General features: G+C 41.1%; 1 protein-coding gene across 1 annotated transcript in view; it reads left to right on the top strand.

Moving 5' to 3' along the window:
- LOC147690126 (alpha-1-antitrypsin-like) overlaps positions 1–13,556 on the top strand; it is a 136,835-nt gene that overhangs the window by 67,265 nt on the left and 56,014 nt on the right. The window contains exon 3 of the mRNA XM_086937727.1: positions 2,440–2,710. Coding sequence (XP_086793853.1) covers positions 2,440–2,710 — 271 coding nt within the window. The remainder of the gene's footprint in view (positions 1–2,439; positions 2,711–13,556) is intronic.

The following is a 13,556-nucleotide window of genomic DNA, read 5'->3' as shown; positions in this document are numbered from 1 at the left end:
TATAAATTGCGCTCAAACTTTTCTTGTCTTTTCAGAAAAGGCACAGCACTCAAGGAGGAATGTTGAAACCACAGAAAGGTTTATTCAGGGGAAACTGCACAGACGCGTTTCGGCGTGCTGCCTTCGTCAGTGTGTCAAATGCACCAAACAGTCAGCATGTTAATAAAGTTCAATTCAATCATGGACACAAACATAGGACCAACCCCTCATACAACATCATGAGCGCCATCTTGGAATGTGTTTCCAAAGCCATATTACGTATATAAAAGACTCATAACGTCCACTGATGGACTGCATGTTCATAGTTGGAGGGTCTATTCATTGCATATGTCTAAAGATATATCTTTGTGTCTTTTAATATGATGGGGATGTCAATACTTTCTTGCTGAACATTTATTCCAAACACTCTACTATCCATATCAGCTACATGTATATATCCCTGTACATAGCACATAAGCACTTTTTTCACCGATAATCACTCTCACTGGGCCGTCACCTTTTCAGGAGTAGCTTATCTTTAAGATATATATATACATATATATATATACATATTTTTTTGTTTGTTTTATATAGCACAAGCTAGACCCGAAGATGTCGGGTAGTAGAGCGCTTTACATGAGCACCTGTTTTATTGCAGATGGACACATTCATTTTTGATAGGCACGGGGAGATTAAGTGATTTGCCCAGAATCACAGGATGTTGAGCATAGTTGCAGAGACTCAAACCCGGTTCCCCAGCTTTGAGATCGAAGGCTCAAGCCTTAAGGCTACATACTCTCCCCTATGAGATTTGAGATATGAGTAATGCATAATAATTGTTATGTATCAATGTATAATATATATTCATGACTGAGGTTATACAAAAATAAATGCACTAAATGCATAATTGCAAATCTACTCTTTTGAGGGGTTTCTCTATCTCAATTCTGCCTCTATTGCAGTGGAAGTCAAGGGCCACTTTCCCCATGGGAATCACCTTTGACATGGTTAGATTATGTGGCATGAAGAACCAAATTATGTATCAAATTTATTTAAATTACGTGAAAATAAGCAGAAACAATGCAGTTCAATAATGTGCACTGTATTATTACTGCTGGATTGGCGGAGCTGGGATAGCGCACCACCCTCTGAACAAAGCCTTTTGCAAAGTTCCTTTAACCATGGAGGGCTAGTTTGGTGGCATAGGCGTTGGTTTTGAGACAGGCTACAGACCAAATTCTACACAGAACTAACTGGGCATGGCTGGAGTCCTTGCAAAGTGGGTTCGATGGCAAATGGACGGGTGTAGTGGCTGCAGGCCAGGTCTTACAACTACAGCATGCTGTGCACGGCATGTGACCAGAGTTTGATGCTTAAGGCGAGTGCAAGTTCTTCAGTGCCGTGGAGTTTGCTGCATGCCGTGCACAGACAGCCAGCCGTGCATGACCAAAAGCTCTATGCAGCACTTTCCGTGCTTTAGGGCTAGTGAAGATCTGGCATCAGACCCCATATTACGCAGCCAAATGTCATGCACGGCATGCTTGGTGCAACATGGCCTAGGTGAGAGGCCATACTGACAGCTCAGAGAGTGAGGGGTTTATGTTGGTCCTGGCTGCATGTCAGGACTGTTTTCTTAGGCCACTCCAAATGACATTTCAACGGACATGGCATAGTTGAACTGTATCCTGTCTTCAGGTTGATTGGGAAAATGCTGTATTTTTTTGATACAAGACATACAAGTCTAATCTCAAGGTCCACTTGCAACATGGCTTATCAAGTAGTACAACGTGTAGAAGGTGTACAATGTTTCACAGTCCTAACCTTGAAAGGTTTGGTTTTCAGGTCGACAGATTTTCAGCTGGTGGCATTCAAGCTTCTGTTGTAAAAAAATTAGTCATGCCTAGCCATTGGAATCTTAATAACAGTTAATTCAGCACAGAGCTTTTGAAATAGATGATTCGCCATCCACGCAGCATGAGCTAAGCTATAATGTTTTTCTTTCTGAAGCTTCGCACCTTTTATGTGTCAAAGGGAAGTGCTGGTCTAAAGCTTAAATTATCCTCTTTCGACATTATAACCATTTGCCTTAATCTTAATGTCTATTCTTGACAAAGGGATGATATCTGTAGGACTCCGTGGTTGTCACTGATAGAAAAAAGACAATACTTGTAAACACAAAAATGTTGTATTAGAAAATTGGTCATTTGAAAAATTATGTTCTTGGTGGTTTGGGAGAACCAATAAGCACTTCACTTAGTGGTATCGGCCAATTATGTATCAATAAACAATGTAAACCTTATCCATAAGTAACATTTGATCTAGCATTTGCATTAGCAAGCCATTTAAAGAAATTCTATGATGTCATTTTTTTCTCTAACACATCTGTAATACATCAGTATTGATGATTGATACAAAATATGGTTATTTTATGGGAATCCCCTCTCTCTCTCTGCCTTGAAGGAAAATGGGAACATGTTTTTGATGCCAATCTAACCAAAGAAGACAATTTCATGGTGGATGAGAACACAACTGTGAGAGTACCCATGATGGAACGAGAAGGCACCTATAATTCATGGAGGGATCATGATTCGTCCTGCGTCGTTGTGCGTCTCAACTATGCTGGGAATTCTTCAGCCTTCTTTATCCTGCCTGATGAAGGGAAGATGAAGGAAGTGGAGGAAGGGCTTTCAGCTGCTACACTACAAAAGTGGAAGCACACACACCGTGAACGGTATTCTTCAACCATTTCACAACTTACCTGGGCTATGTTAACAAAGTCGTCATAAAATGTAGTGATCAATGTGAATGTTTTCAGTACATAAAACCAAGACACGCGTGCTATACGGGAGCAATTTTTAGGTCTTGCTTAAAGACAGTATTAGCTGTCTGTTGTCGAAGACGTACTTTCTAATGCAATATACATACATTAGGCTTTGGATCCGCCCATTGGTGGGCTTCCTTGTTAATCGTATTTGGTTGCTTATTATTTAACTGTGTTCCATTGTCTTCATATGTCTGGCACATCTATATTACCATTGTTTTGGGTTGGATGACCTGTATTCTTTCCCGACAACTAGGAACTACTTTTTTCTTTTGTGCTCTTTACTCTGTGGTGCTTCCCCTTATCGCACTCTCGCCCACACACACTTGGTGTTGCTCTTCCACCCAGCTCACAGGTTGCTTTAATACCCATTCCCGTTCCACCCAACATATTTTATGTTTATAATTCATCTCAATTACTACCCCACCTGTCCATCATCATTGTTGTCACTTGACTGCAGTGTTTACTTTTTTTCTCTCACCCTTTGCTCAACCATTTCTCACCTCTTCTTTCAGTCCAAATTCTTTTTTCATTTCCCTATTTTTTAACATTTTGGGAGTCTCCAACGAATTCAATTTAATTTGCTCTTGGCAGCTCTATCTGCATAGTATAGAATACATGCTCGTATGCAATCTTACTAAGGCTAAAAGCCAAAATGGCTCCGGTGTTATGATATGTTATTGTTTTGTTCCCCTGTCGATGCAAAGCCAGAAGGCAAGATCTAGTGGATTTGCTAGACGAAAGATGAAACTGAATGACTACAAGTGGCAGACGACCTTTTAAGTTTACATCCTTCACTAATTATCTGATATGCAGTTCTCTCGCTGAGCTTCGCATACTCAACCTTTCAAACATCATGGCCTTATATCATACTTAAATTAACCTTCCATCACTGTATGCCTAAAACTCTCAAGTTTGGATACCACACAATCATTTCCTTCACCAATACAATGAATAGACAAGACACTGCAGGCAAACACATTCATTAAAATCCCACGCAAACATATGTATGTCTGTTTAAGTTAATCTCAGGAACAAAACATTTAAATATTATATTTACCAACATAATTCACAGTTCAGAAATCCCATTAGAATAATGGATAAGACATCAAGATAAAACATATAAAAAGCTTAAAATTCCATATAAATATTTAATCTTCATCAATTCTTTCCTTTCATAACTCATGGTACCACTGTTATATAATTTTGGTTTGCCCTATTTCAAAGTTACCCAAGGGTTTAGACAAGGTTGCGTTCTTGAACCTCTCTTATTTTCCCTTTATGTATTAATACCCTTGACCGATTACTTCAGAATTTAAATGCTGATGCCCCTATCGTAGGTAGATATGTAACACCAGTTCTTTTATATGCAGACGATGCAGTTCTACTATCAAGGGATGCAAATGTGCTCTAATGCTTGATATAAACCTACATGCAATTCATGAATGAGATCTAAAATTAAATCTCAGTAAAACTTTCGTCATGACTTGTGGGAAAAGCAAAACAAAGAGCAGAAATCATTACGTGGAAGGGTACATATCGAAAGAATAATATTATTTTCATATCTGGGACTCCTCTTTAACGGGAATGGCTCTTTGGGCACACATATCGGTCTACGTAAGTTAAAATTCATACGATCGAGCAAGGGTATTTTTAGATTTTCAAAACAAATTGGTAATTAAGCCAGTACGGGAATCCTTATGTTATATAGGAGTAAGTGTATCGCAGGTGCATGTTATGGAGGAGCATTATGGGGAGGGCAAACATTTCGCTGCTCCAAACTTTCAAAAACACATTTTTAAGGAGGGTCTTAGCATTCCCTAATGCAACTGCTTTATATATAGTCCATAAGGAGCTGTGCATACCTTATATTAGCGATTCCATCAGTACAGCAGCCCTTACATTATGGCAAAGGATCTGGACTAAAGATGAGACCAAATTTACCCAAAAAATAATAATGGACTGCCTCGCCCTTGATTGCTGCAAGAAAATTCCTTGGCTACAGTATATTTACAACCTTTTAATTGAGTGTAAGGTGGACATCGACTTCTATGATCCCATGTCCATTCAGGCCTACAGTAAAGGGGCCCTAAAAATGAGGCTAAAAAATTCAAGGGAATCCATAAGGGATGTTGGGATGAGTACAAAATCAAGTGTTAGACTAATTCATGAAGGCCCACTTTTGTCGGGTATCCAACCATACCTTATCTTAATAAGAAATGTGCAATATAAATTTTATTTAACAAGGTTATGGATGGGTACCCTACATTATCTGTTTGCATTTCCAAGAATGGGCAAGTGGAGCCGTAACCTTCCTAACTGTCCCTGTAATGGAAAGTCTCTACAGACCACACTGCACTTTATACTTTTTTGTAATTTTTATTGGGATATTAGGAAATCCTTTTCATGGTCAGTATTTATTGATAATACATTATATTCCTACAAATTAGCTTTTAACCATATCTATAGCTTGGAAAATGTAAAAGTATGTAATGTAGTTATTCTTTTTATACAAATGGCAATCAAGAGAAGAAAGGACATTTCTTATTTGGAAGCCCTAACATAAGAAAATGAGTAGGTCTTTTTTATCTACGACAAGGTTTTTATATTTTATGCCTTTATTGCCATTGCCTCACACCTTATCTACATACCCTATAGAGTTACTGTTTACATAATTATAATAAGAAGTAAATTGTGAAATTTCCCATAATGAACTATAACTTTGCACTGCACTTTGAATTACATTCGTGAGTTTAAGTTTACATAGTTATTGTACTGTTAGGTAGAGAAATTATTATGCACTGAATTATTTTAAACATATTTAACATAAATATTGTGACCAGTAATGGTGTAGTTATTTCTATAGGATATTATAAGATGGACTATTGTTATGCACTGACTTATTTTAAATAGTTTAAATAACTACAATGATTGACTATGGAGAAATATTTATGTCTAGAATGCTTTTATGGTTGTGTAGTACATACATTATAATGCTTGATTGAATTGAACTGAAATGAACTTTGGTTTGCATATAACTAGGGTACAGTTTGACAACAATTCACAAAACTTTCCCACAAAGAAGTCTCTCACCCATATCAGCTCCTTCCTCTAATAGTTCAGGGTGATCCATCAAGTGAGACCTAAGTTAAAGAGGAGAGCCTAAAATGTGTTTTTCCCATGCAATTTTCCATAGGAAAATTAAATACACCCACTGCAAAAATGGCTGAATGAATTTACACCAAATTTGTCAGGAAGCTAGATCTTTACCCAGAAAGTATGCTTTTTGTCATTTGGTGTGTATTAATATCAGTTGTTTTTGACAATATAAAGGTTAAAATGTTTGCTTTGTTCATGGTGTGAAAGATCCATAAATGCAACTGATCAAAGATAATGATCTGATTGGCCACCACAACATCACCAAAGATATTGCTTCTGCCAATTTAGGACTCAGGGAGTCAGTCCTTATATGCTAAAAAAAAAAGCATTAAAAAATATTTAGGGTGCCAGGGTAGGGATACCTTGACCAACTTGGATTGGTGAGGGAAATCCCAGAGGGACCACTCCTTGAGCCAATTTTTTTGTGTCTTTTTTTTAACAGAACCACTGACCCACGGATGATCTGCAACCAAAGCTATGTGCTGGGTAGGGTTGGGCATTTGCAGGGTTTGGTGCAGGACACGGCAGCTGACAGAAAAGCCTTTTGTTTCAGGCAGGAAAACAGCACATTTCTAAAAGTGTCATTTTCAAAATAGTCATTTAAAATCTAAAACTCGACTTTGCCATTGTGTTGGGCTTTAAATTACAGTTAATATGAGTCATTGAATCATTTTTCTAGCTGCTCCCAAACCGGAATTACCCATTATAAGTTGTTATAATGTAGCTCAGTGTTTTCTTATGAGCGGGTCAGCCTTGTCACAATAAAAAATGACTTTGGGTGCTTTGCACTGCTAGGACCTTTAATGTATTAACTATATACCTCTTACTTTTTAAATATCATGCACCCTGTCCTAAAGGCACCTAGGGCTCACCTAAAGGATGACTATAAGTATTCAAAAAGCAGATTTATGCCTAACAAAATATGTTTTACCCCAACAAAAGTAGGGTGGCTTTTCCTGAGGAGTGAAAGGTAGAAAGGAAGACGGTTGGGGAGCTAGTCAATATTTACAAGGCTTCCTCTTTGGAAGCTAAAGCCCTTACAAACCTAAATGGGTGTCATGCTTCATCATCGGGCTTCAGCTCCTTGTGGTGCCGGCTCTGCAATGCCCCATGGGCTCCACTAGATGGCTCTTTGTCGGAGATCTTCACTTTTTGCTGTAATGGTGAAAGCAAGAATGTGGAAGTAGGGTAGTTTGAATAGTAGTGAATTAACCCGTTTGCTGCGGCGGACATTCTGCCACAGTGCACGCGTTCTACTGAGTGGGCAGGGCTGCGTCGATCAACGTTCGTACACAGCACCCGCGAGGTAGTGCTCGCGTCAGCCATTGGCCGATGCGAGCACAGAAGGGGTTAAAACTACCTAAGGTGTGCTGTATAGGATTTTGATCAAATGGCAGCCTTGGTAGGGATAAAAACAACAATGCGGGTACTGTTATGTTATGGAGCTTATATAACACCTGAATTAGCCCCAAAGGGGTATCTCTGCGCTCGTGGACTGACATGGGAGTACTGGCACTGTGGGAAGTGACTAGAACAAGTGTGTTTTCAGTGATTTCCTAAACTTAAGATGGTCTGGGCACTGCCTCAGTGTGAAAGGGAGCGAATTCCAATGTATGGGGCAAGATACGAAAGAGCTTTCCCCCCCTGTCTTAGACTTTTTGATCTGGGGCACTCTAAGGAGGGATGTGGAACTGGATCGCAAGTCCCTAAGGGGAGTGTATTGACAGAATTTCTCCACGAGGTATGTTGGACCAATGCCAAACACCGCCTTATGGACGATGCAGCAAACCTTGAATTTTATGCGTTTGCACACCGGCAGCCAATGAAGTTTCTGCAGCAGCGGAAGCGACTGGGTTCTGTAAGGGGCATTCAGTACCAGCCATGCTGCTGTGTTTTGGACTACCTGTAAGCGATCTAGCGAGGCCTTGTTAGCCGAAACCAGTAGAGCATTACAATAATCAAGTCGACTCAAAACTAGCCCCTGAATGAGAGCCTTCCGTGTGTAGTCTGGAAGAAAAGGAAATACTTGTCTCAACAGATTCAGCACATAAAAACGTGTGCTCACCGTAAGGGCCACCTGCTTCTTCATGTTCAGATTCTTCTCAATTTGAACCCCTAGGTTTTTTACTGATGTCTTTGGGGCAGGTGAGACCCCTAGCTCCCCAGGCCACCACTATGAGGTCCACAACAGTGCTGCCTCTCCAAAGAGCAAAATCTCTCTCTTCACGGCATTTAATTGTAGGTTGTTGTTACACATGCCCTGAGATATTGCTAACATGCCGGTAGAGAAGGTGGTCTGGGCCGTCTTGGGTGATTTTCTAAAAGAAAAGGTGAGCTGGGTATCATCCATATATGATATTCGTGTGAACCCGTAAGTCCTCAGGAGACCGGCCAAGGGAGCCACATAGATATTCAATAGGGTAGGGCTTAAACAAAAGTCCTGTGGTACTCCCTTGGTCAACCTCTTGGTCCTAGATTTATAGGGTCCCAGGTTGACTGTATGGTAATGATCTGAGCAGAAGCTAGTCATCCACCGCAGAGCCTCTCCCTTTATCTCAGATTCCTCTAGTCTCCTCAGCAAAATCTTATGCTCGACTGTGTTGAATGCTGCCAAGACATCTAACAGCACCAACAGAGTGGATTGCCCTGTATCTAGTGCTAGCCTGACATTGTCTGTGTCAGCCACCAGGGCTGTCTCTGTGCTATGTTTAGGCCTAAAGCCTGATTGTAACACATCCAAGCTACCTGACGCTTCAACGTGAGTTGACAGATGTTTATTAATGTGCTTTTTCCAAGATTTTACTCAGAAGTGGTAAGAGGGATACTGGTCGCATATTCGAAAAATCTTTCATAGAGGCCCTGATATTTTTGCGGTATGGGATGACTTGGGCTACTTTCCATTCTGATTGTAGGTAACCTTCCTTTAATGATGCATTCAAGAGGGAGCAAATTGGAGCCGACAGTTGTTTAGCGAAACCCTCTGATATTTTTGCCGGTATTACATTGAGTGGAGAACCTGATTTTACAGTGTGTAACAAGGTTTCTAATTCGTCTCCAGTCAATGGGGGAAAGCTCATCAAGGGCTTCCCCCTTGTGCAGGGAATGTGGTCATACGTCCTGACCGACTTCGTATTACCGCCTGTGGTGGTTATAAATCAGATCAATTTTCTGCTCAAAATATTCCGTTATAGTGTCGCATAGAGCTTGGGATGGCAGTTCTTCCAGATCACATGCTTTGGGGTTCGTAAAGGATTTAAGGATCTGGAATAAGGCTTTTGGGGCATTCCCTGCCTGGGTTAAGTGCTGAGCAATGGCAGCTTTACGGGCTATTTTTATATTTTTGTGACACTGGGCTAGTGCTGTCCTAAATTTGTCTTTGTCCCTTGTATTATGGGTCTGTCTCCACCGCCTCTTCAGATTTTTACAACTGCCTATCTCACTTAATAATTCAGTGGTAAACCAGGTTGCTTGAGCCTGCCTAGGTTTACCCATTGAAGTTTTTAAAGGCGCAAGTTGATCAATTGCTGTTTTAGCCAAGGCACTGAAGTGGGCTAATCTATCCTCTACCTTTTCATGTTTTCCACCTCATGCTGCTGGGAAGGTAGCAGAAAAAGCCTCTGGAGTGATTTGTGCCACTGTATATATGATTGTTTGGAATCAAGGCCAATCTTTTCCTTATCTCTAGGTCGTTGAATCTGGAAATTATCGAGTGCATGGCCTGACCAACTCACAGGACGTGGAATTTCACAAATGATGTGGGGCAAGTTAGTGAAAATAATATCTAAAGTATGGCCACCAGTATGGGTTGAGCCATCATTGATCTTGGTTATGTCTAATGCTGCGAGGTCGGCCGATAGAGCTGCTGCCTCGTATTCTACACACACTCGCTATGCACATTAAAATCTCCAAGTAGGAGACCATTTTTAGTAGAGATGGCATGCAATGCTATCAGTTCCATCAGCTGCAACATAAAATCTCCAATGGGGCCCAGGGGTTGGTAAACTAAGACTCCCTTCCAGCTATGCTGTGGGGTTAGGTCTAACCTGAAAATAAGGATTTTGATTTTTTCATTGCTCCGTTGCTCCAAGATGGTGACTGTAGCCCCGTCTCTGTAGACAATAGCTATCCCACCTCCCACCTTGGGCTGTCTGTCAAGTCTTTGAATCTTACAGCCCTCAGGGAGTACTCTTGTTATTGCAGGGGTGGAGCCAGGTTTTAACCATGTCTCCGTCAGGAAGCCTAGATCTGGTTTTTCAGAGTCAAGCAGATCCTATATTTATGTAGCATGTTTCGGAAGTGACCTGACATTGCAGAGAAAGCCTTTCCACTCTTTTCTGGGAATGCGTGGATTTTACCTGACTTCTGTCCTGTCTCTTTAAAGATGGATGTGGTTGCCATAGCTATATTGCCATGTCCAAAAGCCTAGCAGGCACCCAGCTTAATTAAGTCTTAATACATAGCGTTACTCTGAAACCTGCATGCTCTGCATGCGAAGGGACCTTCAAGGTTGCTAAAGGTCTCTGCTTGCATGAGTAGATTGCACCCAGAATGTAACTGCCCTCTTAGCTTTAGTAGGTCGCTACTAATATATGATTTACTAGAACCTACTTCTCGCTCTTGGATCAAAATGGCAGGGTTCCTGGCTCCTAGCGACGGAAGGGGGCAGACGGGCTTGCCTTTAGCGCACCTTTGGCACGCTGCCAGCGCACCCACTGGATGTGGCGGCTGCACTTTCCGCTCTGAATTTGGTTTTGTAAGGGAGGCCAGTCGACTAGACTATCAACCTCGCTACCACCGGAAGTAGCGTGAGACTCCCTCCAATCAATCGGAATAATCCCGCGTTGGACCCAGGAGGGCTACCATCAAACTGCCTGGAAATTGACCTGCTAATGTACCCACAACAATACTGAGGCCTATGCATTATAGGGTGAGTCAATCACATATTTAAAAAATACGCACCAGCACAGAATATCATTAGTTAAAATGTTAAGTATTTCAAAACAAAAGACTTTTAAAAGAGTTTCAGCAAGTTCAGTAAATTCACATAGCAGCGCTACACTCACGCTTGTCTGCTGTGCGTTCCACTCTATTTCCGGTCGACTAGACCGCCAACCTCGCTACCACCAGAAGTTGCCTGAGACTCCCTCCAATCAATCGGGATAATGCCGCATTGGACCGAGGAGGGCTACCATCAAACTAATGCCTGGAAACTGACTTGAGTGTCACTTTGTTTGTCATGGTATCCACAGGGTGAGTCAATCAGGTATTTTAAAAATATGCACCAGCACAGAATATCATTAGTTGTAAATGTAAAGTATTTTAAAAGAGTTTTAAAAGAGTTTCAACAAGTTCAGCAAATTCACATAGCAGCGCTACACTCACCAAATGTCTGTGTACTATGAATCCAAATCTCTAAACCCAACCCATCTGGTGTCAAGGTCATTCCCTTTTAGATCAAGGTAGAGGTATCAATCAGTCCTGCGTGGTGTCATGTACAAGATCTACCCTCTCTGCCCATCTGTAAGTCATACCAGATCTTTCACCACCTTGCGGTTATCAAAAATCAACTTCCTTTTGTCACAAGTATGTAATTCATTGCTCAAACATGCTTCCATATTTTCTTTACACCGACCACCCCTTCTTCATTCATCCATACCCAAGAAGAACATAATCTGGTATTTGGTCTGCCCTTCCGGAATACTTCAAAGGGACTGAGAGAAGTTGCGGGATGCTGGGTGAACCTGTAATCCAACACGCTGTCGAAAATACCGTCAACCCAATCATCACCACAGGCCTTAGAGATCTGACTGGAAGTGTTCAATCTTCAGTTTAATTTCTCAATCATACCATTAGTCTCCAGTTAATACAGTGAGAATTTTCTGGCATAATACTACCTCTCTCCTTTACAAACAACTCCTCTTCAGAAGATGTGAACTGTACTTGATTATCAGTGAGAATGTAACTCGGATTGCCCTCTCCATAGAACACTTAATCAAGAAACTTACACACTGAATGGTTTGAAATATCATGTACAGATTTCCCTTTCACCCACCTGGACAGCAAATCCATCAAGGCTAACAAGTGTCTGTTCCCACCTCCCTTATTGTCGATGGGTCCCAGCAGGTCTAAGAATATTTGTTCCCATACTTCATCAAGAATCTTCCTGCAGACCAGACGAGCAGTTATGATGTTGTGACTTTTATCACTAAGTCTGCAATCATAGCAATCCCTTACCAACCTTTCAGCCTGAAAGTCCATCCCTGGCCACCAGTATGTGTTCCTCAAACACTCTTTGATTTTACAAATACCTTGGTGCCGTTAATGTGCAAAATACAACAATCGGCCTCTCAAACCCACCAGATCCACTAATCTGTTACCTCTCAGAACTAGATCTTTGCTTACAAATAACTTATTTGTCACCTTCTGAACACTATTCCAAATCACCTTTCAGCCAAGACAGAGCACCCTGCAGTACCTTCTCACTTTCTCCAAAAATGTGTCCTTTTGGATCTCCTCTGACCACAGAGCTTCAGAAATACAATCATCAGTAACAACACAAACCTTTGAATCCTAATCCTTCCACCAGCTTCCATCCACATCATCGTCAATTGAATTACTGCCAACCAAACGAGACAGACAGTCCGCTGTCTTGTTCTCAAAACTAGTATGTATTCAATTTTATATTTGAAGTCTTGTAGACCCATGAGCAACTTACTGGAGGAAATGCAATCAAGACCCATTTTACTAAAGACCTCTTGCAGAGGCCTGTTGTCGGTTTTCACAACAAACTCAGTCCCCAATAAAAACGTTTAAAACTTTGTCACAATCCCCAAAAAACGCCAAAGCTTCTTTCTCAATAATTGAGTAATTAACTTCAGCACCTTTAAGAGATCTTGGGCTGAATGTTGGTTGGGGCAGGACCATTGGGACATGGACCAATGGTGGCCATGTCACACGCTTGAACCTGTTTGAGCACTGCTCCTAACCCCTCCCCACTAAAGTCAGTGAAAATATAACAAGGGCGTTCCAGTATAAAATTGTTCAAGTGCGGAGCCCCACACAAACACTTCTTCACATCAACGAATTCCTTCTGACACTCATCCATCCACTTAAACTGAACACTTTCTTCAACAACTCTCTGATGGCATATGCGCGATTAGCAAACTTTTCCAAAAATCTTCTGTAAAACTCAGCCATGCCTAAGAAAGCCTGTATCTCTTAATTCTTCTCCGACAGAGGAAGTTCTGAGAGGATTGAGACAAACTCCGCTTTAAGCCTTACTCCATAGAAAGTTATAATATTCCCTAGATAGTTGACTTCTGCAGACAAAAGTTGCATTTACTTATCTTCAAAGTTATACTCTGATAGCTGAAGATTTGTCACACTTCTTTGACCTTGCTCACATGTGAAGTCAGACTGTCACTTAAAATGAGAGCATCATCTTGAATAAATTTTACTTCCGGAGTGCTCCCCAGCATGTCACTCATAAGCCTCTGAAAAACAGATGCGGTAGAGTACAACACAAAATGCATACAATTAAATCTAATAACCCCACAGGAAGTAATACAAGCAGTGTAGTTCTTGGACTGAGGACTCA

This window comes from Lissotriton vulgaris, chromosome 9, assembly GCF_964263255.1.
Source record: "Lissotriton vulgaris chromosome 9, aLisVul1.2, whole genome shotgun sequence".
Taxonomy (NCBI): Eukaryota; Metazoa; Chordata; class Amphibia; order Caudata; family Salamandridae; genus Lissotriton; species Lissotriton vulgaris.
The sequence above is the reverse complement of the archived record's forward strand: the minus strand, read 5'-3'. Positions and strand labels throughout refer to the sequence as shown.